Below are 16,127 nucleotides of genomic sequence, written 5' to 3'. Positions count from 1 at the left end.
GGCTGGGCAGGCCCCATTATGGCAAAAGGAGTCCTGCTGAATCGTTACAGGGCAGGGGCCGTGAAGTGGACGGGGGCAGATATCGGCGAGGAAAACGGAAGCGGCTTTCCAATCTTTCCCTCCACAGTGGGAAACCCCAGAATTATGGGACGAAGACCACCATACTTTCACACTACGAAGTCAACTGTGCACCAAGATTTAAGATGAATCGCCACATAACTGTGAGTTATACCTTGAGGATGCCTTGTGATTCCAATAAAGAAACTTCGTATGGAAGCCTTTGTAGAGTTTGCCTAGCCTGTCTTTATATTCAGCCGGCAATTTTAAAGACAGAACATTTCCAATCTTTCCCTCCAAGGGAAAAACTGTGTATAAAAACTTAAAACCTTCTACGCAGCACCCAAACGGCCACTCGGGGTTTCTCCTGCACCAAAGGAGCATCCGAGGACAGGAAGAGACCGTACCCCTCCCCCCTTTGTGATCCCCATCAGGCCAGTTGCTGGAATGTGGGATGTTCACCTTCTTGGGGACCCCTCAAGGATGGGCTGGGCTTGGGGGGGAGACCCCCTGCAAATTCTCTCTAGAACAGAGGAGGGGAACAAGGTCCCCTTTTATGCCCTCAACTCCCAGGGTTGCCTTAGCTCACCCTTCAACCTCTGCACACCCCACTCAGCCCCTCCAGACACCGGCTTGTACCATTTTTTGTTTTATTTACATGTTAAAGAACCAGAAGATTTAACATACAGTAAGATGGAACAGAGTCCTAGAAGATGAATAAGTGGGAATCAAAGAAACAGTAGAAAAAATATACAGTCAACGTAAAAAAAACTCAAGAGGGCCGCCTCTCCTCTTCCGAAGGGCAGCCGCCCCCGAGGGGCAAAGAACATGCGGTGGCGATTGTGCCAAGGACATAACACGGTTGCACTCACTCCGGGTCCAGGGAAGCCAACGAGGGGAGAAGAAGGGGGGGGGGAGGGGAATAAATAAAGAACCTCGAGTGCCGGTGGGGGAGTAAGTGAGGAGGAGGCAACTTTCCTCCCCTCCCCCACCTGAGAGGGGAGGGGGCTCCAAGCCGGAGCACGGAGGTGGGGGGAAAGCGCACCCCACCCCAGGCCATGTCTTCTGTCTCTCCGGAGAAAGAGCGTCACCAAACTCAAAACTCGCTAAATGCCGGATAAAAACTACACAAAGGCTTTGGAGTTCAAGGCGGCCTCCCCTCCTAGAACAACCTGTACACAGTCCTAGCGACCCCCCTCCAACCGAAGCACAAACAGGGTGGGGGACCAGCTGTCGCCCCCACCGCGGTCCAGTGGGGAGGAGAGGGGAGCCAGCGGCCGAGCCTTCCCAACGCTGACCCTGGGAAGCCCTCGCTCGTCCCGCTCTTCCGGGTTCCGATCCTGCGGAACCGGCCTCCTCTTCCGGCGCCTCCCTCCCGCCGTCCCGTCTCTCCTCGCTCGCCCCCGCGGCCGCCTAGCTGGAGTCCGAGTCGCTTGTGTCCGAGGAAGAGGAGGAGGAGCTGGAGCTGCTGGAGTCGGAGCTGGAGCTGCTGGCACTCAGGCGGGAGATGGGCAGCTGCTGGGCAGACTCCGGTTTCTCATTGGCTGCAGGAGGAGGAGGGAACGAGGGACAGGAAGGTGGTCAGCCTTGGACCAGGAGAGGCAAAAAAAAACAAAACCCGTCCTCTCCCCCAGAGCCCACGGCGCCTGCTGCGGCTGGAGACCGACTGACCTTTCTTGGGCGGCTTCTTGGCCGAGTTCAGCTGCCCGCTGACATCCTGCAAGCGCCTCTCCAGCTCGCGCTTCTTCTCCAGGGCCAGCTCCTCCTTCGTCTTGCCCACCGGCTTCTTCAGGGCTGCGGAGGAGAGAATCCTGGTCAAGGGAGTCCCGTGGGGCTAGCCACACATGCACAAACCCTGCTGGGCTGCTTCAGCCGGCAAAGGACAAGCCGTCCAGCAACAGAGGCCATCCAAGCTGGGGTCCGAGACCCCTATTGCTACCCTATAACAAGCCTTGTTTCCAGGCTGCATGGTCTATGAGCCCACCCAACTCTGGTTAAACCGTGGTTAAAAGAAACCCCAACAACTGGTATTGTCAAAGGTGAGCCCAGCAACCAGGGTCTCCAGTCCTGAAAAGGCCTTGTGGGAGCCAAACCTTGGGAAGAGAAGGGCAAGATGGATGCTCCCCCGCCCTCCTCCTCCTCCTCCACTGGAGAAAACAGCAGCAAGAGCCGCAGGGGGCATCTGGGGCAGCGTGATGTGCAGTGGAGGAAGTGGGCTGGAAGGGGATGCAACTAAGCCCTGCCTAAAACACCACTGATCAGGACCTTCGGAGGAAATCCAAGTTGAGACCAGAATCCTTAAAGGGTTTGTCTTTTTAAGAGAGTTTCCTGCTCCCCCCTCCACAGCTGGGGAGCTTCAACGGCAACCTGGGCAGTGAGGCCAGCATCACCAATGGGCACACCCCCTCCTAAAACGACCCCCTTAAAAACAGGGCTGGGCAGGCCCAGGCGATGATGGGGAGGCTTTCCCAGGCAAATCCAGCTGCCCAGAGGAGGAGGGAGTTCAAGGACAAAGGCCCACAAGAGGAGGAGGAGGAGGAGGAATGCAAAATTCAAGGTTGCAAAGCAGCTGCTGCTTTCTAAAGGAATCCCTCAAGGGCTGCAAAACTCCTCCCCAAGTAGACAGGATGGGGAAGGTCACAGCCGTGGTTATCATGCTGATGCTATACCCAGAGATTTCTTCCCTCCCCTCCCCCCAGCCCAAGAGAAAAATCCTTCTGTGGTTTTCCTATCCAGGCTCTCTGGTAAACAAGGCCAGCATGAAACCCTCCCTGGAATCAGGACTGCCTGCGCCGTGAAGAGAGACGCCATCTCTACCTGGGGTGTGTGTGGTGTGTGTGTGTGTGTAGAAGAGGGGCTGCCTGAACCTAGCCCTGAAACCCTCCCAGGAGCCCTAGAGCAGCAACATAGAGCCGCCACCACCACTGGAGGAGGAGGACCAATCCAGGCTGTTTTGCAAAACCAAAGGCAACGCGGGAGACAAACGGGGGCAGGACGAGACACGCATCTTGCTCTTTTTTCCCCGTCCCCCTGGGGGTACCTGGCCTGCCTGCCTGCCATGAAACAGGGCAAGGCCAGATTTGCCAGCCTAGTCCAGAGGGGCCCCCTTTCTGCCAGCCCCTCCCCCCTCTCCAATTGCAGGCCCAGCCCCTTGGGCGTCATCAGAGCCGGCTTATCCCCCGCCGCCGCCCCCGGGCGCCAGACTCACTCTCGCTGTAGGGCTTCCGAGGCTTCTTGCGCAGGCAGGAGAGGACGTAGTGCTCCAGCTCCCGCAGCGTGGAGGCCTTGAGGGTTTCGAAGTCGATCTCGATCTCCTCCGGGTTGGAGTCCCTCAGGGAGGGCTCCCGCGACTGGATAATGTGCACCACCCGGCCCAGCTTCTCCCCGGGCAGCTTGTTGATGTCCAGGCTGAGCTGGCGCTTCTCATCGTAGCTCATGGGCTTGCTCTCCTCCTCCTCCTCCGAGTCAAAGAGCACGGGCATCGGGGGAGCCACCACCGCCTTGGGGACCGACTTCTTGGTGTTCCTGGCCGAGGGGGAGAGGGGCGTTCAGGTGACGGGCAAGCCCACCGGCCCTCGCCCGCCAGAAAAGGGGGTCGGGGAGGGAAGGAGCAGCAGCTGTCAGACTGTCTTGGCTTGTTTTGACACACAGAGCTCGCCACGGTCGATCCGCCGGGGAAAGAGAGTCATCACCCAGCTGACGTCTTCCCCCCTCGCGCCACATATCCCTGCTACTCACTTGCTCCCGCCGCTGCTCCCGCCGCCTCCGCCGGCCTTCTTTGACTTCTTCAGCTGGGCCGGGTGAGCGCGGCCCTCCTCGTCTCCCGTTTTGGCTTTGCGCTTGTCCGACTTTTTCTTCTTCTTCTTCTCCTTCTTGTCGCGCTTCTTCTTGGGCTTGGAAACCGGCCCCTGGGAGAGGGCGGCCAGCTGCTCGTGCACTGCCCGCAACTGGAGGAGGAAAGGCGGAAGGAGAAATTACCCAGGGCCCTCTCCCTTCTCTCCCCTGGCTCCCACAAAGGCCGTGGTGGTGGTGGTGGTGGGGGCTGCCTCACCTGTTCCTGCAGCTCAGCCAGCCGATTGGCCCGCTCCTCTTCGGAGTCCGAACTCTCCTCCTCGGAATCCGAGGAGCTCTCGCTGCTGCTCTCATCTTCATCTCCCTCTTCGTCGTCGTCCCCCTCTTCGTCGTCATCCTCTTCCTCCTCGTCGCTGGAGGAGTCATCTGTGGAGGACTTCATCAGAAGACCCGGCTGCGGGAGTGAGGTTGAGGGGGGGCTGATGTTGAGAGGCTCATCAGGCATCTTGGCGTAGCTGAATTCAAAGACGTCCTGCAGGACGAGCACGGAGACAAAATCCCATTATTGCTCTGGCCACCAAAAGGCTCCCCACCCCCCCAATCATTGGATTCTCACGGCTCACCTGCAGCTTGCGGGCCATGGCCACCACATCGTGGTCAGGAGGGTTGTACTTGTAGCAGTTGGAGAACATCAGCCGCAGGTCGGAGGCAAACTCCTGCGCATCGTGGTACTCCCGGTTCTCCATCTTGCGCTGAGGCCGGAGGGACAAAGGGGAGGGAAATGAGGGGGAGAAGGAACACCGTGAGGCCACGAAATCCAGAGCTTTCAACGCACTCGCAAGACGGCCGTACAATCTCTTGGCAACAAAATCTCCCCACGGGACCCATTGAATTCCCAATTGAGGATGCTGCAGGTCGTCCCTCTAGCCTTCCGCAAAGTGTCCCGGGGACATGGCCAAGTGGAGTCTAGGGAGCCCACCCCATCATTCATCACCCAGACTACCCACCACTTTCGTGCCCCTCCTGCACACCAGCTGAACTACTTGACATGGGTGCCTGGAAATAATATCCAGCACTATATAATTTGCCATCCTTCCCTACACCAAAAGCAGGCATGATATTCTGCTCTGAAAAAAAAAATCGGGCCGCCTAAAAGAGACCCCCGCCGCGCGCCCAGGAGCGCCCGCTGCTTTCCCTCGCCAGGGCCGGGCGGCGGCGTGTTGCACGGAGGCTGGTCTGTGGCTGGCCCAGCTCCCTTTGCTGCCGCTCAGCGGCCTCCGCCGCACCGCCCGGGCTCCGCTCAGGTATCCGGCTGAGGCTGTCAGAGTTGCTACCGCCGGCGCAGCTCCAGTCCCGCGTTGCCTCGGGAAGGGAAAGGCAAAACCAGGAGCCGCTGCTGCCGTTGCAAAGCGCCGCCGCGGCTCTTCCTTTTTGCCTTTCCCTTCCTGAGGCAACGCGGGACTGGAGCCGCGCCAGCAACTCCTGACTCAGGGCCTCCGAGGGGAGGGGAAGGAGGAGAAGAAGGGGTGGGGGGAAAGGAGGGGGCGATTCCCCCAAAAAATCAGAATTCCAATTTTAATCAGAAGAATATCATGCCTGCAAAAGCAAGGCCGCCAAGCAGAAGTGCAGCATTTTTGGAAATGTCCTTTTACTGTTGAGGAAATGCTCAGGGGGCGGGGCGGGATGGGGGCGTTCCTCTGCTATGCCCTACGCCCAGCCTTTCCCCACCCTCTCTCTCTCTCTCTCTCTCTCTCTCTCGGCCAGGGTTTTACACTCTTTTATTGCAAAGAAAAGGAAGAAAAAGGATGGCCGCCTTTAGGGGGCAGGGAAGCATAAGCTCCCCTCTTTTAAACGCTAGTACTCTACACAGAAAGCCAGTTTGGTCTAGCGGCCAAAAGCACCGGGCTAGAAAGCAGGAAACTGCAAGTCCCTCTTTCAACCCAACCCACAACGTTATGAGGGAAAACCAGAAAATTGTGTCTTGCTGTGTTCCCCCACTGGAGTCATTTGTAAAACTAACGAAGGGAGGCTACAAAGGAAACAACATAGAAGGTGCAACACAGATAAGATTCATCTCACCCAGAGGAGGGAGGCAAAAGTGAGGAAAAGGAAGCCACCAGGGACTTCCTTGCCTGACGCCTGGCTCTGTCCCTGCACTCTCCCCGCCCAAGGAGAGACTGCCTGCTGCCATCCATCCCCCTCCTGGGGGCTCCCCTCTCCCAAGGTTCTCCCCCACCCCACCCCCCAGCAATTCAAGGGAACCCTAACCCGTCCCTCGCCCTTCCAGCTCACCTTAACGCTGCTGAGATCCATCGGGTGCTTGATAATCTCATGGTAGTCGTGGAGACCCAGCGCGGAAGCGTCGACGGGCTTGTAGAAGGGCCAAGCGTAGGCCGCGTGCTTCTTGGAGACGAGCTCCTTGAGGATGCCGTTGCAGTACTTGAGCTGCTCCGAGAGCTTGCCTCGCTTGGACGTCTGGTGCTGCAGCGAATCCGGCAGGTCTTTGCGGGGAGGCTTGATGGGGCGCCCGCTCTCCCTCCGGGCGGGAATCTTGGCTGCCTTGGTCTCCAAGATGGCAGCGGAGGGGGAAGACTCTCCCCGCTGGTGGCAATGATGGCTGTGGGGGTGGGAGTCGTGGTGTCCGCTTTCCGCTTGACGCCTTTTTCTGGGGACGGCAAGAAAGCAGCTTTTGGTGAGTTCCCAGGGTGCTGTAGTGTAGCTTGGGGGGGGGGGGGAATGCCGATGGGACCACACGCTCTTCCAGAGGGCGGCAGCCAAAGCCCCTGGGGGCCCACCTCCCGGGCTTCCTACCTAGCCGACCCCGGTGCCCCCGGCCTGGGGCTCCGAGCTCACCTTGGTCACCGGGTGCGTGGGCGCAGGGACAGCCAACAGCGGCTGGGAGGCCGCGGTGGAGTGCAGTGGCTTGAGGAGAGGGGTGGAGATGACGGAGGGGTGGGGGATGCTGATGATGGTGGTAGGGATGTCTGTGCTGCTGGAGAACAACCCGGTGTGGGACACCGAAGAGATGGCCGGAACTTGCTGGGCGGCGGCATTGGCTGCGGCCAGGAGGGCTGGGGGAAGAGAATCGCCAGAGATTAGCCGAAGCAGCAAGTCCACCCCCCCCCACGGCCCGTTCCCAACCAGAGCACACACACCTGTAAGGGGACACAGGGTTTAACACCTTCCCCTGGGTTGTTCCCCCCCCCCCAACCTAGTGCCTGGACCTCTGCGCCTTTCTGCTTACCTGCTGCCCGAGAGGCTCCCTTCTTGTGGCTGTTCTTGGCCACCGTGATGACAATCTCCTGCTCCTCCTGAGGCATCTGGGCCACTTTCTGCAGAAAGATCTTCTCCAGCGTCTGGGCCATCAGCACAATATCGTCTGTGGGCTGCAACGAGCAACAATCAGCCAAAGGGCAAGGAGCAGATTGCAGTCAAAAGCTTTGCAGACGGATGCTGCTCCCGCTTCAAGCACCGCTTTCCTACCAAAACCTTCAGACAGAGCCGATATTAAAAAGCTCAGCGCTAAAAACAACTCAAGACTGCGCCGCCAAAACAGGGGTGCCCGCAAAAGCTTTCCAAAAAGAGCGGATGAGGGTTCAACAGTCCACATAACTGAGGTTACGGTTCTTATTTCCCAATGGATCCCCAAAATTAGCTTGAACCAGACCTTTGTACAACAAGAAAACAACTTCCTCCCACGATGGCCCAACTGCACTAGAACAACCAAGGCAAAACTTCCTGCAGATCTGAACTCACACTCGGCACGGCCGTAGCCAATTAGGGACCTGGTGCTCAGGATTAAAAGCAAGCCATTCAAAGCCAAGGCCTTCGTCCCTTGAAGGGGGGACCAGGAGCGCCCAGAGGTGGCTCCAAGCAAGCCTCGTCTCTGGGCTCACCTTGTTGTAGATGTAGCAGTTGGTGAACATGGTGTTGAAGTCCTGCATGCATTCGGCCGAACTCCAGTAGTAGCTGTTCTCCAGGCGCCGCTTGATGGTGCCCATGTCCATCGGCTGCTTGATGATCTTGTGGTAGTCCTGCGGAGAGAGGGGGGGGGGGACACGCAGGCCCTGGCCATCAGGGACACCGCAGCCGCTCCTCACGCAGCAATGCAAGCCGCAGCCAGACACCCAGGGGTGCCCCTCACTGTCTAGGCAACCTTGCAACTAAGCAGCCCTCGGGCAACAACGCACGTGGGAGGACAAGATACCCTGCCTGGCTCTTTTAAAGCGGACTGAAAATCTGGCCAACACGCAAGGAAGCCCCCTCCCTCACTCCCTTCTGGCCTTGGGGACACCTGAGAAAGCTTTCCGCCCCCCCACCCCCACCCCCCAAGGATCAACCCTACTCAAAGGACTGCGCTGCTACGTAGCCACCTTGGTGGGCAAAAACAATTTTACCTCCGGGCTTTAACTCCTTAGGTGCCGACCGCTAATTTGGGGGGGCCGCTTGATGTCTTCTACAAAGTCATGGATGGGAAATCTGCAAAACGCATTCAGGTCACAAGAGATTAGAAGGGGAAGGGCGCAGAAAGCAGCTCCATCCTCTCATCCATGCCTTTGTAGGGACATGAGGGAGGAGGACCAGCCGCAACCTCCACACGGCCCCCCCCCCACCCAGACACTCTCAGGGTGGTTGTGGGGGTGCGTGTGGGAAGAGACCCTAACCACTCACAAGGACCCTGACTGACTGTCGCTCCGCTAAGGGAAGCGGCCTCCTGACCGGGGGGGGGGGAGACTGAGACAAAAAGCCGACCCAGTGGTGGTGGCGGCGGCAGCAGCCGGAGACGATGGACCAGGTGCCCTGCGCTCGCCCACCCAGGGAGGGGCTTCGCGGGGAAAGAGCCAGGAGCAGCCAAGCGGGATGTGCCCGTCCGCAGCCCCCCATCACAACAAACCCACCCCCCCCCCCCAAGAGCAGGGAAGGAGGGTCGGTTACCGGGAGCCCCAGCTTGAGGGCGTCCACCGGCTGGCGGAAAGGCCAGGCGAACTGGTGCTTCCAGAGGGCTTTCATCACCACTTTGTGCAGGTACTGGAGCTGGTTGGTGACCCGGCCGGGCTTCTTGGGGTTGGTGACTTCGGGAGGAGCCGGGACGGCCTGCGACAGCTGCTGCTGCTGCAGGGCCGGGACGGAGGCCATGGTGGGGCTCTCGAAGCCCTCGTAGAGCAGGGACGGCTTGCGGATCCGCTTGCCCGGCGTCGACTCCACCGCCAGGCCCACCAGGCCGGCATTGCCCTCGCCCAGCAGCCTGCAAAAAGGCGGGGGGGGCGGGAGCGACGGGCGCTCAGCGGGGCGAGGATCCACCGGGGCAGGAGAACCCCAAGCGCTGACCCAGCAAGAGCGATCAAACCTGGGAGAGGCCGGTGCCCGGTCGCTCCCTTCCTCCCTGCACCGACCCAAGCGGGAACCTCCCTCCCATCGGGGAAGGCTTGCAAGAGGGCGGCCGGTTGCTAGGCAATCCCGCCGCCGGGCCCAGCCCCGCCCCTCCTCCTCCCTTCCCTGCCTCTCTTGCCCGCCGGTACCTACTTGCCGTTGGGGTTCACGTTCTGCAGCATGCCCGCCGATGCTCCGCCGCCGCCGGCTCTCTCCCGGGAGGGTCCCGCTGCAGCCGCCGCCGCCCCCGGCGCCTCCGTGGCCTCGGGGGAGCCCCCCACCTTTGCTGGGCGCGCGGCTCTCACAGGCGCATCGCGGGGAGGGGCCGCTGCATGGCGGGCCGCGCGGGAGCGCCGGGCCTTCCTCCTCCTCCTCCTCCTGTCGTTCCTCGGTCGGCCGAACGGCGCAAAAGCTCAGAAAATGGCGGCCCTCCGCAGCTGTGCGGCGCTGCAGGCGAGTTCCCGCTCGCGACGCCCTCAGGGGACGCCGGGCCTGCCGCGGGGCACGAAATACGGGGCTTCGCGTTGTCCCGGGAGCCGCCGCGTCCGGAAGCGCCGGGAGCCGGGACGGTCGTAGCGAGCGGAGCCGCGGATGGCAGTGGATTGTAAGGCGGGGGGGAGGGACGGACTACGGTAGCCGCGCTCCGCCTCGGCCGGCGGGCTCTCCCTGAAGGGTGGGACGGGCGGGGGCGGCCAGCGCTACGGAAGCCGGAAGGAGGATCCGAGTTGGACGGCTGGCGATTGGGGCCCGTCGGCGACGACGATCTCTCCGGATAAGAGTCCGCCCCCTCTTCGCCGCACTCGCGCTGGGCTCCCCTCGCGCGCGCAGAGAAGAGCTCCTTCCTTAGCTACAACGAAATGGCGCCTCTCGGCCTGCCCCCGACCGCCCTTATATAGGCGCTCGCCGCCTCCCCATTGGCCGAGAGAAGGGCTGATGTCACCATCCCGCCCAGCCACGCCCGTTCGCAGCCTCGACAGATCGCATGGGGCGGACCGCCGGACGATGGCGCCCCGCCATTGGCCGAGACTCGAGTCAATCACCCTGCCGCTTGCCGCCCCCTCCAGCGCCCCCGACTCCGGCGGCCGGCTCGCGCATTGGGCCTCGCTGCCATTCGTTGTCTCCCGATTGGTCCCCGCGCCGCGCGGGGGCGGGACGGCCAGAGGAGAGCGGCCGTTGGCTGTTGTCGTCCTCGGCTCACCGCTGGGGGAAGGGAGGGGAGACGGCAGAGGCGCCATTTTGGACAGCGGGAGAATCAGGGTGACAGGTGGGGGCAACGGCCGCCGCGGCCCGTCCCCGCCGCCGTCCTTTTCCTCCCTTCGAAACAGTCCCTTCCACCAGGGCAAATGAAGCGTCCAGGCGGGAAAGCGGGCCTAGCCCGCCCCAATCGGCGCTTCCCGCCAAAACCCGAAACTCCCCTCAGCCGCCTCAGCCACAAAAGATGCTAAACGGCAGGGGCTCGGCCGAGCCGCCTCAACGGAATCCCTCACCTAGAAAGCCCACGGGGGCGTCTCGGCCTTCCAACGCAGGCCGGCGCGCTCCGCGGGGAAGGGCCGCCAAATGCCGCGGCTGAGTCATTTCCGTTCGGGGCGGGTCCCCGGGCCTGAAGGGAGCTACCTCCCCCTCCCCACCTTCGCCTGAATGCCATGACGCAGCGCTTCCACGAGCGCTTCCATCTTGAACGGGGGGAAATGACCGCTAATTCGCCTCCCCTCAGTCCCTTCGCTGATTCCATCAATCTTTCCCCCCGTCCCATTGGCCGTTGTTTTGAGGCCCCGCCGGAGTCTCCCCGACGCCCTCAGCGCCCCCGACAACTCGAGGCGGCCGTCACGTGACCGCGGAGCGCCCTCCCCATTGGCCGCCACGAACGGGAGGGGCCCGGGAGGCGAAAGGCGGCAGGAATTCGCGTTGCCCGCTCGCCCGACGGCGTCGCCGGAGCGGGAAACAAACAACGAGGGTGGGGAAAAAAAAACAACCTCTCCTCCATGGAGTTGGTGAAGCGAAAAAATCCTACCAAGCGCTGCCGCGGCCGCCATGGGCGGGCGGGAGAAAAGCCTCACGTCACCGCCATCCGATTGGACCCCCGCCGTCACGTGACCTCGTCGCGGCCCGTCGTTCCGAAAAGCCCGGATGCTTGCCGGAGGACCGTTTCTTTCCGCCTCCCCGCCGCGCGCAGCCGGCGGCGAATGAACCGAGTCCCGAAAAACGGCTCGCCGGCGCGGCCCCCTTCCGGCGGCCCCCGCCCCCGTCCGAGTCTCGCTTTGGGCGGAAAATCAGCATGGCTCCCGCGACGCCCGGAGATGCCGACTGCGCATGCTCCGCCTCACTTTTTCTCCCTCCCCCCACCTCGCTCTCACGCTCTCTCTCTACGGCCGCGCGTGCGCACCAGCCCGGTGCGGGAGCGGTGGGGACGCGTGCGCAGTCGCGGGTTGTTGCAGCCCGCCGCCGGGGTCCCCGTGGGATTTCCCCGGCTTGACCCCCGCCGGCTGCAAAGGGCGTCCTCCGCGGGAGCGTCGCTCGCGGGTGGGGGGGGAGGGGAAGGTTCCCGCGAGCGTCTGCCCGGAGGCCGCGAAGGGCCGTGGATCCTGCCCCCGGGGTCCGGCCAGATGACCTCTGGGGTTCCCCCGCAGCCCTCCGCTCCAGGGAAGCTTCTGCTGCGGAGGGGCTGGAAAGGGAGGGGGGCCCGGCTCCCCCCCTCCTCTTGGGGAGAAGCCCCTCCGGCGAGCGTTGCTGGGCTTGGGGGTTCCGGTTGGGGGTCCCCAGTCCCCCACCTCCGGACTGATGGGGAGGGGGGTGTTAGGGGGAATGGGGGGGTCCCTCCAGCAGCCCAGGCGAGGGTCCAACAAAATCACACAAAAATTATCAATGGAAATCAAATTGAGCAACCCATGGAGGTCTGGATTTGGAGTTACACTCAAAATTAAAGTGGAAAAAAAACACTACAGGTTGATCCAACTTTGATGTAATGTCCTGAAAACAAGTCAAAATGAGGCTCAGTAGTGTGTATGGCCTCCACGTGCCCGTATGACCTCCCTACAACGCCTGGACATGCTCCTGATGAGGTGGCGGATGGTCTCCTGAGGGATCTCCTCCCACACCTGGACTAAAGCATCCTGGACAGCCTGTGGTGCAACGTGGCGTTGGTGGATGGAGCGAGACATGATGTCCCAGATGTGCCCAATTGGATTCAGGTCTGGGGAACGGGCGGGCCAGTCCATAGCATCAATGCCTTCGTCTTGCAGGAACTGCTGACACACTCCAGCCACATGAGGTCTAGCGTTGTCTTGCATTAGGAGGAACCCAGGGCCAACCGTACCAGCATATGGTCTCACAAGGGGTCTGAGGATCTCATCTCGGTACTTAATGGCAGTCAGGCTACCTCTGGCGAGCACATGGAGGGCTGTGCGGCCCCCTGAAGAAATGCCACCCCACACCATGACTGACCCACTGCCAAACCGGTCATGCTGGAGGATGTTACAGGCAGCAGAATGTTCCCCACGGCATCTCCAGACCCTGTCACGTCTGTCACATGTGCTCAGTGTGAACCTGCTTTCATCTGTGAAGAGCACAGGGCGCCAGTGGCGAATTTGCCAATCCTGGTGTTCTCTGGCAAATGCCAAACGTCCTGCACGGTGTTGGGCTGTAAGCACAACCCCCACCTGTGGACGTCGGGCCCTCATACCACCCCCATGGAGTCTCTTTCTGACCGTTTGAGCAGCCACATGCACATTTGTGGCCCGCTGGAGGTCATTTTGCAGGGCTCTGGCAGTGCTCCTCCTGTCCCTCCTTGCACAAAGGCGGAGGTAGCGGTCCTGATGCTGGGTTGTTGCCCTCCTACGGCCTCCTCCACGTCTCCTGATGTACTGGCCTGTCTCCTGGTAGCGCCTCCATGCTCTGGACACTACGCTGACAGGCACAGCAAACCTTCTTGCCACAGCTCGCATTGATGTGCCATCCTGGATGAGCTGCACTACCTGAGCCACTTGTGTGGGTTGTAGACTCCGTCTCATGCTACCACTAGAGTGAAAGCACCGCCAGCATTCAAAAGTCACCAAACCATCAGCCAGAAAGCATAGGAAACTGAGAAGTGGTCTGTGGTCACCACCTGCAGAACCACTCCTTTATTGGGGATGTCTTGCTACCTGCCTCTGCTTTCCACCTGTTGTCTATTCCATTTGCACAACACCAGGTGAAATGGACTGTCAATCAGTGTTGCTACCTAAGGGGACAGTTTGATTTCACAGAAGCATGATTGACTTGGAGTTCCATTGTGTTGTTTAAGTGTTCTCTTTATTTTTTTATGAGCAGTGTATAATATTGAATAGGATAGGATAGAATATGGAATAAGAATAGAATAGGCTCAAATAGGATTCAGAATAGAAATAGAATGTAGAATAGAATATATAACATGGGATAAGATAAGATAGGATATGGAATAAGAACAGAATAGGCTAGAATAGGATTCAGAATAGAATAGAATATAGAATAGAAAATATAACATAGGATAGAATAGGATAGAATATGAAATAAGAATAGGACAGAATAGGATTCAGAATAGAATAGAATATAGAATAGAATATACAACATAGGATAGAATAGGATAGAATATGAAATAAGTGTTAGGGATTGACATCCTGTTCTGATTTCTCCCATCCTTCATGTTCTAGAAATTGGGCACTAGCACTACATAACACTTTAGATGTGCCTTTCTCCCAAAATCTATATGCCCTATGGTTTGCCTGATAACCAACGAAGAAAAATCTTTTAGCTCTATGTTGCCCTTTTTTTGTGAGTTGTGCAGGAATATGCACCCATGCTGGTGCACCAAATGTGTGCAGGTAACTTAGATCAGGTTTCCTGCCATGCCATCTGGTGAATGGAATTTCACCTGTTGTTGTATTAACAACGTTGTTCAATATGTTATTAGCACACATTGTAGCCTCCCCCCACAAAGAATCAGGTAACCCAGAATCATTTAACATTGTTCTAACCATTGCCTGTAGTGTTTGGCCTCTTCTTTCAATAAAAGCGTTATGTTCTGGCCTGTATGGAGCAGACTTCTTATGCTCTATTCCAGCTACCTTAAGTCTGTTCTGGAATTTGTTATTAATAAATTCCGTACCATTATCTGTCACCAGGGTTATCAGTTGTCGTTTAGACTTTCTTTCAGCAAACCTAAGCCAATTGAAAAAATGTTGATATGTTTCAGTTTTGCTTTTCATTAAATAGCAAAACCCATATCTAGAATAATGGTCCATAATGCTCAGTATATATCTAGCACCCCCCATACTGGGTTTCTTTGGACCTATTATGTCTGCAAATACTACTTCTAAAGGTTCTTTTGTTTTGAAACCATTTAACCTATTTGCAGGCAATACCTTGCTCTTATCTTCACAGCAAACATTACAACGCAAATATTTATCACAAGGTTTTAACCTTATTCCTTCAGATAACTCAACTGTACGTTTTAGCATTTTAAAATTTACATGCCCCAAACGCCTATGCAATAAATGGATACATTCATCATGAGGCTTAATATTATTAAATACAGTTTGTGCCTCCCCTTTCTTTCTATTATCTAATACATATAATGTTCCATTTAAAGCTGCAGTTACCCTTTTGTTATCTTTTTCAATTATGCAATTATTATCTTTAAAAGTAATTACATAACCTAATTTATCTAATACCCTTACTGAAAGCAAATTAAACTTTAGTTGCGGTACATACAACATTTTTATATCCTGGTTTATGTACGGACAACGTGCAAAACCTTGACCTTTCGCTTTCAGGTTCCAGCCATTAGCAAGAGATATATGTTGAGAACTTGTAGACATTTTTATAAATTTAGTCTTATCTCTTGTGATGCAGTGGGATGCTCCACTGTCAACCACCCATAAATTATTCTTCACATCAAAGTTGCTAAACGTGGCTAGTTCAAATGCTTTCTTTGGCTTTTTTACATTCTGGCTTTTTCTCTTTTTGCAGAATCTTGCCAAATGTCCTCTGCCTCCACAATTAAAACACTTTTTAATTGTGTATGCCGTTGAAGATAATTTCTCTTCTTCCGGGTGCTTTACTTTGCTATGCTGGTTTCTTTCAAGCTTTGAAGATAATTTCTCTTCTTTCTTATCTTCTCTCAGCTCGTCACGCTCACGCCTTCTTCTGGCTTCTTCTAGTAGCCTGCCTGTAATCTCGGTTAATGAGAGGCTTTCTTTTGGCAATACCTCTAACGAAGTCACATAGTCATCATAGCTTTGATCTAATGAAGATAATATTATGTAGACTTGTTGTAGTTCATTAAATATAAGCTCTTTTTCTTTCAAATCTTGAAAAATGCTCTTCATACAGTTTAAATGAACTAACATATCTCCATTCCTCTGAAGATGCGTTCGAAAAAGCTTGCGTGTAAGATTTATATGTGCTCCTACACTGTCCCGAACATAAATCTTCCTGAGGTTCTCCCAGCAGTTTGCAGCATTTTCTTCTCCACGAATATGGACAAGCTGCTGATCACAGAGAGTCAGTCCTATGATGCATAAAGCCTGCTCATTCTTCAGTTTAAAGTCTTGTAACTTTTCTTTATCATCATCATTAGCAGGATCCCAGCTACTCACATCTGGTGGGTTTGCTATAATGTCCCACAAATCTTCTCTGCGTAGAAGTAAACTACATTTCATTGACCATGAAACATAGTTTGTTCCATCCAGCCTGGATATCATGGACAGTTGTGACAAATTTACTTGTGCCATTACTCTTCAGATATTTTGACTATTTTAAACTAATTAAAACAGTTTGTATTTTACAGTAATGTGCAACTCACACCAACTCTCTCTGCTATATCCTGGTTAGTTAGACTATGCTGCTGGGCCCATAACCAATGTTAGGGATTGAGGATTAACCCCTAGAAGAGT

General features: G+C 56.9%; 1 protein-coding gene across 1 annotated transcript; it reads right to left on the bottom strand.

Annotated features, from left to right (window-relative positions):
- Positions 1-690: 690 nt before the first annotated feature.
- BRD2 (bromodomain containing 2) lies at positions 691-10,084 on the bottom strand. The gene is given in 13 exon segments (XM_087953567.1): positions 691-1,601; positions 1,729-1,851; positions 3,266-3,582; positions 3,796-4,004; positions 4,109-4,381; positions 4,473-4,601; positions 6,142-6,449; positions 6,452-6,514; positions 6,699-6,920; positions 7,094-7,235; positions 7,746-7,883; positions 8,785-9,094; positions 9,373-10,084. Coding segments are annotated over 13 exon segments (2,394 nt in total). The 5' UTR covers positions 9,402-10,084; the 3' UTR covers positions 691-1,470.
- Between the last annotated feature and the right edge of the window lie 6,043 nt (positions 10,085-16,127).

The sequence above is a fragment of the Notechis scutatus genome, chromosome 2, assembly GCF_049901735.1.
Source record: "Notechis scutatus isolate UNSWTSFEM ecotype Mainland chromosome 2, rNotScu1.2, whole genome shotgun sequence".
NCBI classification, from domain to species: domain Eukaryota; kingdom Metazoa; phylum Chordata; class Lepidosauria; order Squamata; family Elapidae; genus Notechis; species Notechis scutatus.
Note: the sequence above shows the minus strand (reverse complement) of the source record. Positions and strands in the feature narration are given on the sequence as shown.